This window comes from Verticillium alfalfae, genomic scaffold, assembly GCF_000150825.1.
Source record: "Verticillium alfalfae VaMs.102 supercont1.11 genomic scaffold, whole genome shotgun sequence".
NCBI classification, from domain to species: domain Eukaryota; kingdom Fungi; phylum Ascomycota; class Sordariomycetes; order Glomerellales; family Plectosphaerellaceae; genus Verticillium; species Verticillium alfalfae.
Window position 1 is genome coordinate 1138859 of NW_003315028.1, and position 17216 is coordinate 1156074.

Genomic DNA, 17216 nt, shown 5'->3' on the forward strand with positions numbered 1-17216 from the left:
TGACATTGAGGCGCTACGGGATTGAGCCCGGCCTCGTCTGGACTACATGTAACATGACCTGTACATCACCATACTTACGACAGATTTGACTCGCCATCTATCGTCAGGACATGGACGGCACACAGCGGGAGTAGCAAGGCTCCGGTTGGCTCAGTATATTGCCGCGAAAATAATCTAATCGCATCGGTTTTGCTCTCGTGATGATGGAAATTATTCCCTTTTGACTGCAGATGCTCATCAACATCGCCCTGAATGCAACATGTAAACGCCGTTTTAAAACCCATGCTCATCTGATGTGATCTCTCTCTCCCCCGTCTCTCTGGCCTTCGGTCAGGCCGTGGCTTTCAGAAGAATGAGGTCAGGTTCTCGGCCCCCAGCACAGATGCATGTCTTCGTTGGTTATCCAACCCAATAAACTCCAGTTCATTCATTATATGGCTACTGCAAGCAGCAGATGATGTACAGATTGGCCGTGAAAGGTCGTGACGAACAAAGAATTCTAACAGAATCCGCGGGGGTCAAACATGGTCCTGCTGTAGGTCGGCATTGGGAACGGTTGTCGAGCGGTCGCCGTCAACAATTGCTCAAATGCTTGCAGCCGGCGAGCGAGCTCTTGGTGTTCCTTCATGATTGCCTGGTTTCTCTTTTCGAGATGGTGGATGTATTCCGTTGCTTTCAGTAGAACAGTTCCCTAAACACAGTCAGAACCGCCAAAAGAATAGCATTCACATTGTGGAGCAGAGACGCCATACCTTGCTGACTTTGGGCGCTCCGCGGGTCTGGCTGTCATCGTCGTCTTCGTCGCCCTCCTCGGGCATGGACTTCAGAGACGGGACCGCATCTCGGAGCTCCGCAATTTTGTCCTTGAGGTTTGTGCGATATTTCCTCTCGATATCATTGTGCGCGGTCCGATCCCCCAATTTCCCTTTCTCATTTGCCGCCTCTGCAGCAGCGGCAGCTTTGGCAGCTTGTACTTTCTGTGCCTTCGTTTGTTTCGCAGGCCTCGGTGCCTCGCCCTCCTTCTCCTTCCCTTTGCCCTTGGACTTCGTCGGCTCGTCGCCGGCTGGCTTTGAGATCTCGCTGAGGCTTGCTGTCGCAGCACTCGATCCCCATGTGGCCCATGCTCGAGTACTCGGATCCTATGTCACCTCCCATGCCAAACCCGGAGCCCGGAAAGCAATGTTGTTGGCGGATCCTCCTGCGTTGAGGGCAATGGCGAGCAATCGCCTTTGCTCGGGGTCCAGCATAGGCGCACCGAGGCCAAAAAGCGGGTTCATTCTGAGGCCAGGGGCTGGTTTCTCCCAGCTCAATGGTGTTGAGTAGAGTCCCTCTCGAGGCGGTACTTCTGATGGGGGCTGAGTTTCAATGGTTGATAGCTGCTCGCCCAAATTCATGTTGTCGAGAAAATCCTCATCCTCAGACAGCGCATTGTCGAGGGCGCCGTCGTCCAGAAAATCATCCTCCCTGAACGTTGGGTTTGCATAAAGGCCGGTGCCCAACCCTGGTGTCGTAGGCAAGGGATTGAGCCGCGCTGGTGGTCTGTCGCAAGTCAGTCTGTGCCGCCTGCAAAAGTTCCGTCACGTTGCGCCGCCTGCCTACCTGCCGAAATGTGAAGGATTACTGGGCCGTTTTGAAAAGTCGATTTCGAAACTACCACCCAGGTTGTTGTCTGCGTCATCATCGTCAAATTGAATCCAGTAGTCAACCGACTCTAGAGCTGCCGCATCCGGATCCATTTTGGTCCTCTTCTTCTCGTGCCCTTCCTTTCTTCGTGGGCTAGCTATACCTTGTGTTATCCTTGAAAGCCCAGGCCCCGGTCGTTTGTTATTGGCCTGGCCCAGCACGGGCCGGTACGAAAGGTTCGTCGGCGCTGTGGAGGACTGCGCAAAAGAGGGTACTGATGAGGAAGGCGGATTGGAAGACGCCCCGGTCAAGGATGGCTCGCCTTTCGCGAGCGCGTCCCAGAAGGCAGCATCGGTCTCATTGCGAGCGGCAGCTGCGATGGACGATTCGCCGGCCTGGTCGGGGTTGGTGGGTGTTTGGTTATTGGGTGTGGCGAAATATTCAAGGTTTTTGAGAAAGTCGGGGTCCATTACAGCGCCAGCATGTCGACCCCCGAAGCTTCGAGGGGTCGTACGATCTAGGAATCGACTGGCTTCTGGCTATGCGAACACGAAGGGAACTCGGCGGTGCTGGCGAGATTGTAGCCAATGTTGAGGAATGTTCGCGGCAAAGACTTGTTTGCTAGGCTTGCAGCATCACTCGGCACGGGCTTTGGTGTCGTCTCCAGACTTCGCGCTGTTGCTACTTGGCGAAGGGCGGTCCTAAAAGGCTGTATGGCCCTTGTGCGGGATAGAGGTCGGAATGGCGGGGATCGCACCGACTTGGCGTTGCGATGATGAGAGCAGACAGTGCGGAGGAGTTCGCAGGCTTGTGGAAAATTAGCAGTGGCCGTCAATTGATTCGAGATTTGAAGCAGCAACGAGGCGACAGCAAGGCATGGGAGGTGTCGCGACCAAGAAAGTTAGGCTACGTTAGGTGGTGTGAATGGATGATGGTGGGGAAACATGACCAGGCAAAGGAATTGGGGAAAGCGAGAGCACAAATACGCACCAAGCTGTTTAGCAAGCTTCCAACAAGCGCAAAAAGATATTTAGTTGAGACTTGCGAAGGGGGTGGTCGCCGGGTTTCGCTTGCGAATGCTACTAGCAGGTTGCGGAATGGATACGGGAGGGAATGGTGAGTCGCAAATGTCACTTTTGTTCATTCGGGTCAGGGGGAGCGAGGAGGGCAAGGTATGGAAGCCGGAAGGCCAATGAGGTTCCGGAGGCGAGATTCGACAGGCCAGATGATGGCCTGACCTTCTCAGGGAGAAGTTCCCGCTAAGCGGAAGATTTTGGTTGCGCCTGACGAAAATCGACCACTTCATGTTGACAATCGTATGATACTCAAGGCTGGAGAGGGGAGTCGTGCGATCCGACGCCGAGAACCGCAGGTGAGCTTCATGGTTGGATGACGAGCCCGAGGCCCCGCTACGGGGCGTTAGCGGCCTTAGCCTTGCAGCTGACTCATCGCAACATGGGCTCCACCACGCCTTGCAGGGAGTCACTTCCCGACGTTCCGCCCCCAGCTCGCCCACCGGGGGAGCCCCGGGGAGCGTTCTAGGTGATTAGTCCCCTGAAGATCCTCGGCCAGTGACATTTGACAGCGGACCAGGCCTGAAGTGGAAGGCTGAGTACCAGCACAGGGTTTTTGTTCTTTGCCACGTGCTACATGTAGATTTATTTCCTCAGGGCACGCACAATAATGCATAGAGATCTTTCGCTCACCTGCATCCGTCGCCTATTTACACTACGACAATTTGCCAACTCAGCTCTGGTGGCACACGACCGCCACGGGGCAACAAGGAAACATACATGTCCCGATCTTATGATACCTTAGACCCAGTGTACAACTCGGTACAAGTCCTGCTTTTGACAATTGCCGAGACATATGGCTCCCTTCTGCTCGCACTGGCTCGATCCTTCATACTGAAATATCGTCTAGGCTCATCCACGAGGATTCGGGTCTTTAGATCGACTCGCACAGTCGACACACTTTCCAGTCGCCGCCACAAGGTCATGCTTCGGGCTTGGTCCCCGACAGCCGATCTGGTGGCACCACTTGAGGTTATAAAAGCCTGTATGACCACACTCCCACATCTTATCGACCTGGATACACATTATACAGGTCCTCCCCGGTTTTTTTGGTGTCTGAGTACTGAAAGTATCGATGTAGAGTAGTATGTGCGGACAAACTATGGCCTGTCTCGTGTGAGCCGTCCGGAGAGTCAAGACAAGAAACGTGCAAGCAGAATCTAGCTTTGTTTGCAAGCAAAATACACTCTTACCAGTATTACTCAAGGACATACAGTCTCTAGCATGAGGCTCAAGAGTTATGAACGCTGATAACGTATCTTCTCCTGACAGAACTGAATTGTTGTCCTGCACCTGCTCCGGACCTAGAGGTCACAGCTGTCTAGTAACAGCGGGGAGACTCTGTGACTGGAATCGCAGTACTATGGCCTGGGGGGCAATCAATTCACATGTTGTCAACGATAGTTCCGGCCCAGTTGCGGAGGCTCGGGGGTAAATATATGTCGAGCGAAGGCGGGCCGCAAAGGCGGGGAGGCGGGCTAAGGGCAGATCATTCATCTCTTCATGCTATCAGTCAAACCTAGAATATCCCCCGAGGTTTCCATACATGGAGCCAGAAGGCATGCAGGCTGCCGAGAGCGTGGGTGCTGTGCAACCCCGTCACGCTAGGGAGCCAGCTCCCTTTCGTGTCGTTTTCTCGTGACTTGTAGCACTAGTCTAGGTCAGGCTTGATTTTCGTCACATATCCGAAACAGAACAATAGCAATTGGGAAATATCCTCAGCGAGGCTAATGCGGTGTCGAGGTCAGCCCTAGTTTGGTCCGTTGTGTCTGATCAACATGCGAAATCAGGGCCCTCGCAGCTACTTCGTGTCTCATACCTCATGGTTCAAGTTGTGAGCCTTCGACAGCCGTATCAGTATCAGACGTCTTTGACTGAAGTTTTCGTTACAGAAGGAAAACAAGGAATCCACGTTGAATCCCTACCTCCTGCCGAGCCACTGTCCAGGAGAGGGGTTTGATCACGTCGTGGGGGCTTGCCATCGGCCGGTCTTGTGAGCTGTCAGAACCCCCGAAACCCCGCCTCACCCCGCAACGTTTACCAAACCCTTACTTTTGCTCTAGTACACGCAGTACTTCGCCCCATCACGGCACACCTGCCCATCCACGTTAGAATAAAAAAATTCCAGTGCGCCTCCTCAATACATGCTTTCAATCGATATGTACTGTAGAGATTCAAAGACCTCAATATCTTCGTGTCACCAGTTCCATGTCATGTCGCCAACCTTGTTGCATACACGACGCCCACGCGATGCAACCACAAGATGGCTGCCACACATGTCGCATGCATCCACACGAAGGACCTGTCATCTCCTACTGCATACAAGCCGAGCTCCCCGCTTGGGTCCGGTCCAAATGCAAGGGTAGCCCAGTGCCGTCAAGACCTGCTATGGGCTGTTGAACAACTGAAAGGGTGTGCAGCCGCGGCCTTCGGACCTGATCTGTCATGTGCTGTGACGTCTTGATTGATGTCCACGCCGCCACGTCTTTGAGGGGAAGGGTTTTGCAAGATCATGGCCCCAATCAGCTTCTTGCTGATTCTTCGGTATATCATGTGAGGGGAGGGTGCTGCTTGACACCCTTGGCATCGTGTGTCTCAACGGCATTGCTTAGTATGGTAGTTTGTAGAGTGAATCAGCGTCATTTTGGTATCAGCGAACGTATTCAGTGTTTCTGCACCACATCTCTGGCCCCGATTTACGGCAACTTCAGCACACTTCAGCACATGTTCAACGCCACCTTCCTTAAATCAAAGGGACGCTTCGCTCAGTAGATACACCATGAAGGGAATGAGGGGGTTCGCATGGCGATGCTCTATTGACCATGATTTATAGATCAGTCTGCAATAGCTTCGGGCGCCAATAGGGTCCAACATGAACTGCAAGATGCCAGCTTGAGTTTGATGTTCACTGACGCACTTGCCGTCTCCTTTAAAAGAAGCTTTGCATGCCCGCCGTTGCCTCTTCAGACCATCTCTGCGCGGCTGCTGGCTGAAAGTCTGTTTGCAGACCTCCTGCCCTACCTCGAGGAAGGTACCTAATGACCATCGATGTGATCCTGCCCTAAAGCTCCTCCTAAAAGCTGCTCCTGCCTCAGAGTTCTGACACTTAAAGTCATTCCGCAGAAGCATAAATCAATTATCCTGAACACCTACCTAGGTAGGCAAGTGCATTACAAGTAGTGGCCAGATATCCAGAACTTGTGTCCCCCCATCCACTCCTTTATCCACGAAGTCTCGGAAGCAAGCTCTCTGCTCAACGCTGCCATACTTCTCTCAGCCCCTGCAACTTTGCAACAACATTTCCTACGCAGCTCACAGCTTGAAAGACAAATCTCAAAACGGCTCCAGGACTGGGGAACCAAGACATGATGCGACTCTTTGCGGGCTCTCATCTCGTAGTCTTGGTCCTAGCAGCCTGGTGCCAGCATATTTCGGCGCTCTCGTGGGGTATACAAACGAAACGCCCAGCACCGGGAGGCTTCCTAGGGGATACAACCCTGAGTTCCACACTTGGTATGGAGAAGGACTTACCCCTGCCAAGTATGTACGCAGTGGCCTTGCGTGAGCTGCAAGAACTCGAAACCCAGCCTCTCTGCCACCGGGTCGCAGCTCGTCTCCTTGTCAACAACTGTCAACTCCTCGACGGCAAAGACGATGCCACCGTGTTGATCGACAGTGGTCGTCAGGTTCGCGACTTTGTCGATTCCTACGCCGCCAGTTTAGCCATTTGCGATCTTGAACGGGGTAGCTTTTCCATTCCGCCTGATTGCTCCAGATTTCGAGAGACCGTACTACTCAATCTTCCAGCATTCGACAAGATGAACCTTCACGTCTCGACGCGAGAGATCGACTCTTGCCTCACTGCCCTGGCCAAGTCAGATTCTGCGTGGAACACTTGGGTCAGCTACCGCCACAAGGCTCTCAGATTCTGCGAGGCCGCTCGTGCTGACAATGAAAAAGGCTCGTTCTCATGCTTTGTTTTCCCCATTGCTTGTACTAACAATATCTAGCGCAAAACGTGGAGTTATACAAACGGTTGACTGGAGTGCTCTCCAGGCTCACTCGTGGTGTTGAAGCCGAGCTGGAGAAACATCTGCAATCCATCAATGACAAGTTAGATAATGCTCACCTCAATCTGGATCACCTAACACCCCGCCTGAATCATGTTCGAGATGGCCTCGCCGCGCTGGAACAAATGTTGTCCGAAAGGGTCTTTCACACGACAAAGGTAGGTCGATACTCACGATGATGTGCGGGTACGGTCGAGCTCATATTCATAGGACACTACGTCTTCGATCCAGAACGGCCTACGGGACGCCAATACTCTCCAGCAACTGATCTCAGTCCTCATTGAGACAGTCCTGCAAAGTAATGCCGACAGCTCGACTTCTCACGATCGTGCTCTTGAGACCATACAAAAGTATACCGATCTCGAGTCGTCCGTTGTTGCAGCACTTGAAGGTGTCATGACCTCGACAAATTCCCTTCAAGAGCATATTGTACGTGGCCTCCCTCCAACACCCAAGACTCATGACTCATTTTGTCGTAGACGGCATCAAATTCTCAGACTGTTGCCCTTGCATATCAGCAAGACCGCCTCGAGCAAGTAAGCATGGTGAATATCGGCAGTTGTCGAGCTGCTTGATTGACATGAATCAGAGGATGAATACTTTACTTGACTTGTCGGATCGACTCGCTAAGAACCACGAAAACCACATTGGGATGATAGAGCAAGCTCATACAAAAGCCGAAGACATACTTGACAAGTTGACAGAAGCCTCGGCTTCGGCTAGCACGGTCCACGATTCTATTCGTGGCAGTGTTGGCTGGATGAATTGGTGGCCATACATTGTTTGTCCAACAGTCTCTTTGACCATGGGCTCATACGGACTACCTCCGTCAGCTGTCAGAAATCTTGGACTGGTTGCCCTTGGTGCGTAACTCGTCAGTTGTAGCCCAAAACTCAAACTGACGATCAACTAGGCGAGCTCACTGGGTTCGCCATTTCTTTAGCACGTCATTTCCCACGCGACATTGTGCGAATTTGGAACGACAATGGCTCCTTCAGGCTGGGCACCGGAATCCAAAGCGGCTCAAAGCTTACACCAATCATTCCATCTACTGTTCGCTTTCGAAATGGGACGATCTAGGCGGTAGTATTCGCATGAAATCTTGGGACTTTCGTTTTACAGAACATTGGGGGCTAAGTGGAGGTTTATACTCTCCATGGGATTTATTCTGGGGATCGATCATAGCTGAGAAGCATAGGCGCGATGATTTGGGACATCAGGAAGAAATGGTGATGGTTGAAATTGCGTAGCTTGAGGATTTTCGGGTAAGGCCTTGAATTAGCAAACGTTCGTATTTGCTACCGAAGCAAACATAGTACAGTCTAATTGTTATGGGATTCTTCTAGTTGATGGACTGCCAGTAGTCGATGCAATAATGGTGGTGTCGTGGTGGTGGGGCGCGTCACTTGCGAAGCGACCGTCCTGCATGCGGAAGCAGACAACGTATGTATGTGGCAGCAGCTGATGTGCCTCTTCTTATCGGCACCCTCAAATTCCAGGTGTATCAGCGGCATTATAACTCCAACTTGAATGTGCCGACACCGCGATAATAAAGCATCTGAGCCCACTCGGCCCAGTGTGCAAGCCTCACTGCCGCAATGTCTTCCTCAGTGATCAGAGTCGCTCTTGTCCAACTTTATTCTGAGGTCAGTCAGTCAATCGCGCGATGGTTACAATTTGGCATCCCGCCACTTGCCGAGACTACCTTGATGAGAGGAATTTATTCGAATCTACATTGGAGAAGTCCAGTAGTGCTGACGTATATGTAGCCGCTCTCCCCTGCGTCCAACTTTACCAAAGCCGAGTCATTCATCCGCGACGCTGCATCCCAGGGCGCTCACATCGCCGTCCTCCCAGAATATCATCTCACATCCTGGGCGCCGCAAGACCCCCGCTTTCTCGCTTGCTGCGAGCAGTCCCCCCTCTATCTCGAGAGGTACCAGGCTCTCGCCAGGGAACTGGCCATTGCCATCGTCCCGGGTACCCTCGTTGAGCACCGGGCCGAGACGGGCGACCTCGTCAACATTGCGTACTTCATCTCTAGCGGCGGCGAGGTTCTCTCGCGCTATCAGAAGAAGAACCTCTGGCACAATGAGCGGCCCCACCTCGTCGCGGACCCTTCGGAGCACAAGGCTTTCGACACGGCGCTCGGCGGCGGGTGCCGAGTAGGCATGCTGGTGTGCTGGGACCTGGCGTTTCCCGAGGCGATGAGGGAGCTGGTGCGAGATGGAGCGCGTGTCGTGATCATCCCGGCATTTTGGCTGATGGACCAGTATCGCGACCGGACGGGAAGGGTCATCAATCTGGAGAGCGAGAGGGTGTTCCTTGACAGCGTGGTTGTTGCAAGGGCATGTGAGAGCTCTGCTGCAGTCATTTTTGTCAACGCTGGAGGTCCGAAGCCGAGCGCAAAGGGAGAGGATCAATCTGTGAGCTTTTGCGGGGTGAGTCAGGTCGGGATGCCACTGCTGGGATCTCAAGGGAGGCAGGGGGCGGAGGAGGGTATGAGTGTCGTGGACGTGGACCTTGACATACTCGATGCTGCCGAGGGCGGCTATAAAGTAAGGGCAGACTTGGGACGAGAAGGATGGCATTACGGGTACTCTCTGGTCAAAGAAGGCGAGATTGGTTGAGGAATGGGACATCTCTATTTAGGATGCCTTAGAAGAAAAATAAAAAAACTGCGGTACCGTAAACAAGCTCTTGAAATAATGCGTCGCTAACCATGCTAACTTCATTGATCATTGCACTTTTTGCAAGCCGTAAATGAACACATCGATCAGGGTATCGGCAAAGTCTCCATCCTCTTCCGTCTTGCTTCGTGCCGGGTGATGGCGAGGAACTCGATCCGGGTCGCGATCCTGTTGCGTCCATGTTTATGCTCCAGTCTCCTTCGTTCCCTCCCCACATTGTGTGACCGGTCCCGTTCGATCTTGGGGTCGGAGTACGGCTCACCGCAGATGAATCTAAGTCCTTCGTCATCTTTTGACGTCCACACCCCCATCATGTTGGTAGGCAACCCCTGGTTTGGGTGTGTCTTCAGCATCTCCATAACTTCGCTGGCTATTCCGGTTTCCATGCATGTTGCTGTCAGTGCTCGACAAACGATCTTGCGTGAGTATCCAAATGATTCGTAATACTCCACCTTCCTCGCGACCTCGTCAGCGTCTTGGTCTGTCTCGAGAGCTGGTCGAACTTCATTGTTTCGTTCGTGTGCTTTAGCCACGCTCGCCGACCATTCATGAATCCTGTTCACTCCTCGATTTATGGTACCTATTGTGAGGTCATGTTCCCCAGCCCCCTTCCTATCAGGCTTGCTCTCATGTCGTTTGCGAGCGGAATCCCTGAGAGGCAGATTAAGAGGTATCGGTGAATCATCCGTTGCCTCTTGTTGAAGTTGCTGTGATGGTGTGATTTCATCGTCACCCGTGTCCAGCGAGTCGTACACCTCGTCTCTCGCGGCAAGGCCGCGAATCACAGAGTTGGATTTGGAACGAGTCCCCAAGTTAGTTCCATCTACTTTGGAGGCCAGCGAAACATTATCCGGGGTGGAGGGAATCTCGTCATCCCTACTTCTCCGTTGTCGTTTGTGCGCTGAGCTGCCAAGAACTGAGGCGTCATGGATCATATCAGTAGTTCTATTCCTCTTGGCACCCAAAGAACCTCGCCCGGATGCAGCACTCAAGTCTGCTGTAGAACCAGTGTTATGGTGCGAAATCTCCTGCGAGTGCCATTGCCCCTCGTCGTCTTCTGGTGATATCTCAGGGTCACTTGCTCCAGAAATAATCGCGCCATTTCCATCAGCAGGGTCTGGTATACCCTCTTCGGCGTTGCTCTGGCTGTCGGGTTCTTGGAGGGTATTGACGAAGTCTCGCAAAGTGTTTTCGTAACATTTACGCAGAAGCTTCGCGGCATTCGGATACTGACCACGTGTGAACCCAAGCTGTTCCGCGACTTGTTGCCAGTCCTCTTCACCATCTGGATCTCGGTAGGCCTCGACAGCTACGTGTAGCAGGTAAAGATCCACTGACTGTCTACATATCTTGGGCTGCAAGTCGATGGCGAGTTCCATGACCTCAGAGTATGCGGCTATGTTGGCAAGAAATTCGTTTCTGTCGTCATCGAGCTCTGGGGAAGGAGGCTCGGTCTGCACATCTTTAACTTCAATGACATCCTCCACCCTCTCGGGGCTCGTGGTTGTTCGTCGCACACCACGACGTTTGTCGTTTGGGGGGGCGTTTTCCTGTGGGGAGGTACTTTGGTTTCGAAATGGTGGTTTTGAATATGCGTGATAGAAGTCGTATTTCTGTCCCTTGCCCTCTGCAGCCTCGATACGAGGCCTCAGGACTTTCAGCCAGTGATTTCGCCATGATTGCCAGGTATGTTCTGGGTTCTTCATACGGTCAGCTCGAATCAACCTGTACCATCTCCTATTGCACGCATACCTCTACAGCAAACTCTTGAAACCATTTTGGGCCGGCCTGTATGCCTTGCCTCGCTGCACGTTTGACACTCTTAGCTATCAAAATATCATGTTCCGGCGTAAATCGGGCTCTCTGCGATGACTGCGGTGCCTCATTCTTGGACAACTTAGGCAGACTGTTGCGAGGAGACTGATCACGTAGACGGGATACTAGAGGGCTCGCCATCTGCGCATCGGCCTGTGACTCTGGAAGTTCACAAGGCTCAGCAGGAGAACTAACTGCACGCTCCAGCTGATTTCGGTAATGAGACTTGATCTCCTGGCGCGCTGCATCGGCGACAGTACGAGTCAGCAGGCCGGCGCCTTTGGTGCGCGCTAGGCGTGACAAGATGCCGTCCTCTTTCCAGAGGTCGTCCAGTCGATCGTCGGCCTCCAAGACGTATTTGGTAACCCGCAGCATGGAATCGACCGTGCGCTGCTGAACAGGCTCCTCGAGCGGGTAATCGGAGTGCCACCACTGGCCTTGAGGCCAGGATGACGCGAGTTCTTTGAGCTGCGTAGTGCTCTCCAGATTCTGCAATTTTGGTTGTTGAATCGGACTTCCACTTGGTTGATGCTGCGCTTGTGCATCACGCTGTTCCGGCAGCTGAGCCGGGGTGCTGCTAATGATCCTCTTTTGCAGTTCCTCCTGGGACAAAAAAGAGAGCTTCTTGACCCAGCGATCTCTCCACGATTGATAAGTGTGGCGATTGTTCTGAACAGATTATTTTATTAGTAATAGCGAAGCAGAAGCTGGGAATGAATACATACAACCCGCTCGAGATCTTGGTATACCGCATTTCCCTTGTCGTTCTTACTATTCGCAAGAACCCACTTGATGAGGTCAGAATCATCAGATGGAGTGAATGGAGTACGAGTGCTTTTCCCCGGTGCAGCGGACGCCGTAGGGCGGGACTTCTGAGATTGATGACCAATTAGGTATGTGCCATCATCTTTGTTCTGCAGAACGCCCTTTTTGATAGAATCATCGACCCATTTCCAGGAGTAGGCATCTGGTGGCGCGTCTGCTCGCATATGGTCTGCGATGAGCATATCGGCATTCTTCTCCAAAGGTACGATCGAGCCGCCATTATTCTGCACCCGAGTCAGGAAAATGAGTATCAGGGTACGATTTTTAACTGACCGAGATAGAATCCAGCAAGGACTTTCGACAGGCAACCCGCTGTGCGACCCAAAACTTTATGCCCTTGAATAATTGGCCACCGGGCAGTCCTTCATAAGTGATGGCTGCCGACATTCTTTGTGATTCGACCCGCGGATTGTCTCGACGCGAACTGGAGCTTGAAGAACGAGAATCTGTATGGACCTTAGGGCGCAAGACTGGGGGCAGTTGCAGGCGTTCTGAAGTAGATTTACGTTGTAGATCTTGAAGGTGCCGACCCCAGGTCTTTTACTCAGCGGGGGTCCCGCAAGTTGTGAAGTCCGTGGTTCCCTGCCCTTTCGTGACTGGTGCTCACTGAGCAGTTGGCGGCGTAGCGGCCTGACGTCCGCACGTTGTGACCTAGGAGAAGGTGCCAGTGACTGACGCGTGATGAGGCGCGATTGAACCCGTGCCATCGCGTCCTCACGTGCAGCCCATACACCCCGCAACTCTCTGTTAGTAAGCAAAATTCGAGCACCCAGCTTGTCAGCGTCGGTTATCCGGTGACGTTGGTCTCTCAACGAGCCATCCGCATTGCTTTGGTCATATTTGAGACCAAAGGGTGCACGACTGAAGGGCAAAACAGGAGGTAAATCACTGCTATTCGCTTGGTGCAACTCGGGTTGTGTTACGAAGCGAGCTACAGCCGTCGTGCCCGATGCAGCTGATGGCAACTGCGACTACAGTCTCACCTCTTTGCTGCCTGCTGCTGACGTCTTGAATTTTTGGTAGGCCGCTGAGACGAGCCTCACAGCGTCCTGCGAGGATTCACGTGTTGCTCTTTTTGTACCCGTCGGGCTTGAGGTGCATGTTACTGAGTTGCATTTGCAAAGATGGGCATAATTAGAACAGTAGCGACAATCGTGCTGAGCATTTCGTTCTTCGTGTTCGTGCTCTTCTTCGGACGACTTCCAGCCTTAAGGTAAGCCAGCTGCTCCGCAATGCACCCCATTCAAAAAGCTGATGAAGAAAACACTAGAAATACTCCAGTCGCGGCGCTGTATAAGTTACTCTTTGTTCGTGTTCCAGATGGACTCGTTGCTCTCGATCGGATTTTGACGTCGGGGCGTCTATCCCGATCTTTCTCACGATTTGGAAATTACATCATGTACGACAGACATCCGACGATAGTGGTGCGTTACTCCTGTCTCAGGCCTCCCTGTTCATTCTGATGGGTGTAGATATTCTTCTTTGGCTTGCTCTTAGGTGCCGAGTACTTGTACCTACCGAGCGCCTGGTCTCAAATGTCGACCTCCCATCGAGTCTTCGGCTCCATCAGCGTCTTTTTGCCATACTTGTTTCTTTACCTGGCGGTCAACGCCGATCCCGGCTACATCACGCCGGAGAATCACGCCTATTACATGTCGCTCTATCCATACGACTACTCCATCTTTCACCCCGGCCACAAGTGCAGCACCTGCGGCTTCATCAAGCCCCCGAGATCCAAGCACTGCAGTATCTGCAAACGCTGCATCGCAAAGTGCGACCATCATTGCATCTTCATTAACGGATGTGTCGGCTACGAAAACCACAAATGGTTCGTCCTGCTCCTCCTTTCGACTGCCATTTTAACGACATACGGTGGTGCTCTGGGCTACTCGATCCTCACAGCCAAGATCCGGGCTAGGTTTCCTGGATGGTCCGTCTGGCCGCCAAGCTCGCTCAGCTGGGAGGACTACTTCCTCATCTGGAGCTGGGGGCTTCAGGACGACGTCAGCATGGGGGCTGTCACGCTGCTGTCGTCCATGACGACCCCCTTGGTTTGGGGTCTGCTCATCTATACGCTGTGGCTCATCTACTGCGGCACGACCACCAACGAATCCCTCAAGTGGTCCGAGTGGAAGGAAGACATGGACGATGGACTTGCATTCAAACGCAGCATGTCGACCAACAGAATGAAGGACCCCCTGCGCGGGTCGGCGACTTCGCGATGGCCGCTCGACACCCAACAGGTCCTGGTGACGACCGAGAACGGCATGCCGCCGGCCGCCGGTGGACCTGGACAGGGCGGGTGGGAACGCATCTGGAAGATGCGCGATGTCGAGAATCTCTACGACATGGGGCTTTGGGATAACATGATGGACGTCTTTGTGAAGGATTATGGGTTCGGGAAGCGGCGGGACCAACCTCCTATTGAGGATGAAGGCCGGCTGCGTCAGCCATTGAAAGCCTCTCGGTTTTGAGGCACTCTGGGCCGCTGTTGGCAGTGCAAGCTGGCAGTTCGACCGCCAGAGAGACTGCTCTAGGGGTACTGGATCGCATCATAATATGCATTACCGATGACACCGGCACAAAAAGTAGACCAGTGTGGAGCGACAACGATGGGCGTCAACATATAGATGCAAGGTACATTCATTAAACCCTAAGCAGTCGCGGCGAATGGAGTCGTGCTTCTCGAAGAATGAGCATTTAACGGGGTTTCATTGTCCATTTCTCGTAACTATCGTTCCCCCACGCAGGAGGCATCAGGTAGCAGCAGGCACTGCGACCGATTACAGCCTTTGATTTCATCCTCTCACCACGTGTCTGCCATATCCAGGCGAAGCAGCCATACCTCATATTTGCATGAATAGTCTTCGGTGCCGTCGGTCCTCCTGTTGGGATGTGCAAAATTACAGAATGGTTCCAAAGCTGGTTCGTGTCAGCAGTGCAGCTTGGCCCGCGTGCAAAAGGTAGTCACTTACCCGAAGGTGCGCTTGATGCTGTTCACATAGTACTCCTCCCAGTTGCGCTTGGTGACGTCCTCCTGGCCAACAGGAACGCCGGTCCAGGACACGCGCATCAAGGTAACGTGGTCAATGTCGTTCTGGTCGAACTCAATGTTCAGCTTGGAGAAGTGGCCAGCGGGCCACTGCTTGAGACGCCAGCTCTGCACGATCCTCTTGGGGGACTCCAGCTCCAGGTACTCGCCCGAGACATTGCCATCAAAGAGCTCGAACTTGCCGCCCTTCTTGGCACCCTCAAACACCTTAGGCGGCGCACGGGTAAAGGCAGCAATACGACCGGGATCAGTGAAGGTCTCGTACAGCTGGTCGGCAGAGGTACGGAACTCAGTTGTCTCATTCAGGGTAACAGTGTTCACGACGCCTCCATTGTTGGCCTGAGCGGAGGACTGGGCTGCAGACTTAGAAGTGCTTGCAGGCGCATGCACCTTTGGGGTGGAGAAGCCGCTAGATGGGTTGGACCCAGGCGCGTGCTGGATATCCTTGCCATGCTCAGCAATGAGGGCTGAAGAGAGCTTAGAGAACTCAGATCGAAGCTGAGGGACAAGCTTGGAGCGAACCAAGTCCTTTACAGGCTGCTTGTCCTTGGACTCGGCGAAAATGTCGATGTCGAACACGTACTCGTCTTCCTCGGTGTCATGGGCGACCTCGGGGACCGTAATGGTACCCGAAACGTCAGCCTCATCGGGAGTAGAGCCAGAGTACTCAAGCACGAGCTTCACGTCGAAAATGGTAATAACTTTGCCCTTCCTTTGGCTGACGTCCACATCGCCGTCCATGCTCACGAGCTTGCTGATCTTCGCTGTGACACCGCCATCCTCAGCCTGGAGCTTCAAGAGCGTGGTCTCGAGGTACTCCTTGGCCCACGGTGAAACATCCTTGTTGACCCAATGCCAGTTATTAGGGTTGTGGAGGACCATCTTGGAAGCGGTGACTCAGTTCTGACGAGAGCTGTGAGGCTGTGGCTTTTGACTGTTGAATCCAAGTCAGCAAAGAGCTCGAGAACAATGTGATGCTTGCGATTCAGGTAGGTAGGTAGAGTTCCAATGGTCAGAGAGAGGTCGAAGACCGAAGCATGTGTCATCAAAGATGGGAGTACAAGTCTTTCTATGACTGGTGCCAGCTGGCGTATCATCATGTGGAGGGGAAGAAGGGGGTTGAGGTGTTGTTGGCAATGGAGGTCGTCTTACCTGTGGACGTGTTTGCGGTGTCGTTATCTCATTGCTAAGGACACCTGCAGGAGCGAAGTGGGAGTAAGGTAGTTAAGTGAAAACAGCTTCAGAATGGATTCGCGAGAGAAAGCTCTAGAATTTTGACGACTGCGGGGTGGAGACTGCTGCGGTAGAATCTCGGCTCGCCTGAAGGCCATGGGACCCTCAACGCAGCCCTGCACCATTCTGAGCCTCAGGCCGCTCGCAACTGGACTGGGCTGATTGATTGCCGACTGCCTGACGGAAAGAAAGTCCATTCGTAGATCGAACAGACCGAACAGAGCCAAGCTCATCTGGAGCATAACCACGATCAAAGGGTCAAAGGGCCACTACCAACCCCACCACACCGGTATCTAATCTGCAGCACACCGAGAAGGAGGCGAGGCCGAGAGGTCTATCGCCTATCTGCTACTGGGCTTTGAGGCTGCCAACTCGCGCGGATCAGGTCACCTATCTGGCCAGTCGGTAGGCCGCTTGCCATTGTCCGAGAATGACTTGGGTTCTTTTGCTTGTTGGGTCGGGGGGTCGGGCTTCTGTAAAGAGTGACACGGCATGCATATGTGGACTTTGTCGTCAAGCGACTCAGTACGCCTGCGCAAACCAGGTCATACCGCCGCGTTCCCGTGTCTCGACCAACGGATGCGAGGTGCCTTTGGCGAAGCAGCTTGGGCGAAACGCTAATGCAAGGTTCTCGACCAGCTTGCCTAGGAGCCGAATCACGCAGCGTGGTATCACATCCGAAATCAAAGGTTGGGCGACCAAGAGAGGTAGAAAATTAAGCGCCGACGCTTCTTCTTTCTCCGCACCTCGCAGCAGCCAATTGGACACCCATCATGCCCCCTGGCGTCTCCAAGAATAGATTGGACTCAACATGCCATCGCTTTCCCACGAGCTC

General features: G+C 53.2%; 8 protein-coding genes across 8 annotated transcripts in view; 4 read left to right on the plus strand and 4 right to left on the minus strand.

Annotated features, from left to right (window-relative positions):
* The window catches only part of VDBG_08169 (xaa-Pro aminopeptidase), a gene marked incomplete at both ends in the record, with an annotated part of 1361 nt that extends 1272 nt beyond the window's left edge, over window positions 1-89 (plus strand). Inside the window, one exon of the mRNA XM_003001864.1 lies at window positions 84-89. Within this exon, the coding sequence (XP_003001910.1) occupies window positions 84-89 (6 nt within the window). The remainder of the gene's footprint in view (window positions 1-83) is intronic.
* A 410-nt stretch (window positions 90-499) lies between these two features.
* Window positions 500-818, minus strand: VDBG_08170 (conserved hypothetical protein; the record flags this gene model as incomplete). The annotated part of the gene is made up of 2 exons (XM_003001865.1): window positions 500-691; window positions 753-818. 2 exons carry the CDS (start codon window positions 816-818, stop codon window positions 500-502), a joined length of 258 nt encoding a protein of 85 aa, XP_003001911.1.
* Window positions 819-1139: 321 nt separating this feature from the next.
* Window positions 1140-2093, minus strand: VDBG_08171 (conserved hypothetical protein; the record flags this gene model as incomplete). The annotated part of the gene is made up of 2 exons (XM_003001866.1): window positions 1140-1539; window positions 1600-2093. The coding sequence occupies 2 exons, from the start codon at window positions 2091-2093 to the stop codon at window positions 1140-1142; spliced, it is 894 nt and encodes a 297-aa protein (XP_003001912.1).
* A 3968-nt stretch (window positions 2094-6061) lies between these two features.
* On the plus strand, window positions 6062-8083 carry VDBG_08172 (conserved hypothetical protein; the record flags this gene model as incomplete). Its single annotated transcript, XM_003001867.1, has 6 exons — window positions 6062-6638; window positions 6707-6924; window positions 6998-7195; window positions 7264-7302; window positions 7356-7629; window positions 7680-8083. The coding sequence occupies 6 exons, from the start codon at window positions 6062-6064 to the stop codon at window positions 7844-7846; spliced, it is 1473 nt and encodes a 490-aa protein (XP_003001913.1).
* Window positions 8084-8364: 281 nt separating this feature from the next.
* VDBG_08173 (hydrolase) lies at window positions 8365-9396 on the plus strand (the record flags this gene model as incomplete). Its single annotated transcript, XM_003001868.1, has 2 exons — window positions 8365-8412; window positions 8536-9396. 2 exons carry the CDS (start codon window positions 8365-8367, stop codon window positions 9394-9396), a joined length of 909 nt encoding a protein of 302 aa, XP_003001914.1.
* A 146-nt stretch (window positions 9397-9542) lies between these two features.
* On the minus strand, window positions 9543-12483 carry VDBG_08174 (conserved hypothetical protein; the record flags this gene model as incomplete). The annotated part of the gene is made up of 3 exons (XM_003001869.1): window positions 9543-11006; window positions 11209-11940; window positions 12370-12483. 3 exons carry the CDS (start codon window positions 12481-12483, stop codon window positions 9543-9545), a joined length of 2310 nt encoding a protein of 769 aa, XP_003001915.1.
* Window positions 12484-13631: 1148 nt separating this feature from the next.
* On the plus strand, window positions 13632-14570 carry VDBG_08175 (palmitoyltransferase SWF1; the record flags this gene model as incomplete). The annotated part of the gene is made up of 1 exon (XM_003001870.1): window positions 13632-14570. One exon carries the CDS (start codon window positions 13632-13634, stop codon window positions 14568-14570), a length of 939 nt encoding a protein of 312 aa, XP_003001916.1.
* A 140-nt stretch (window positions 14571-14710) lies between these two features.
* Window positions 14711-16319, minus strand: VDBG_08176 (Hsp90 co-chaperone AHA1; the record flags this gene model as incomplete). The annotated part of the gene is made up of 2 exons (XM_003001871.1): window positions 14711-15018; window positions 15072-16319. The coding sequence occupies 2 exons, from the start codon at window positions 16028-16030 to the stop codon at window positions 15000-15002; spliced, it is 978 nt and encodes a 325-aa protein (XP_003001917.1).
* Between the last annotated feature and the right edge of the window lie 897 nt (window positions 16320-17216).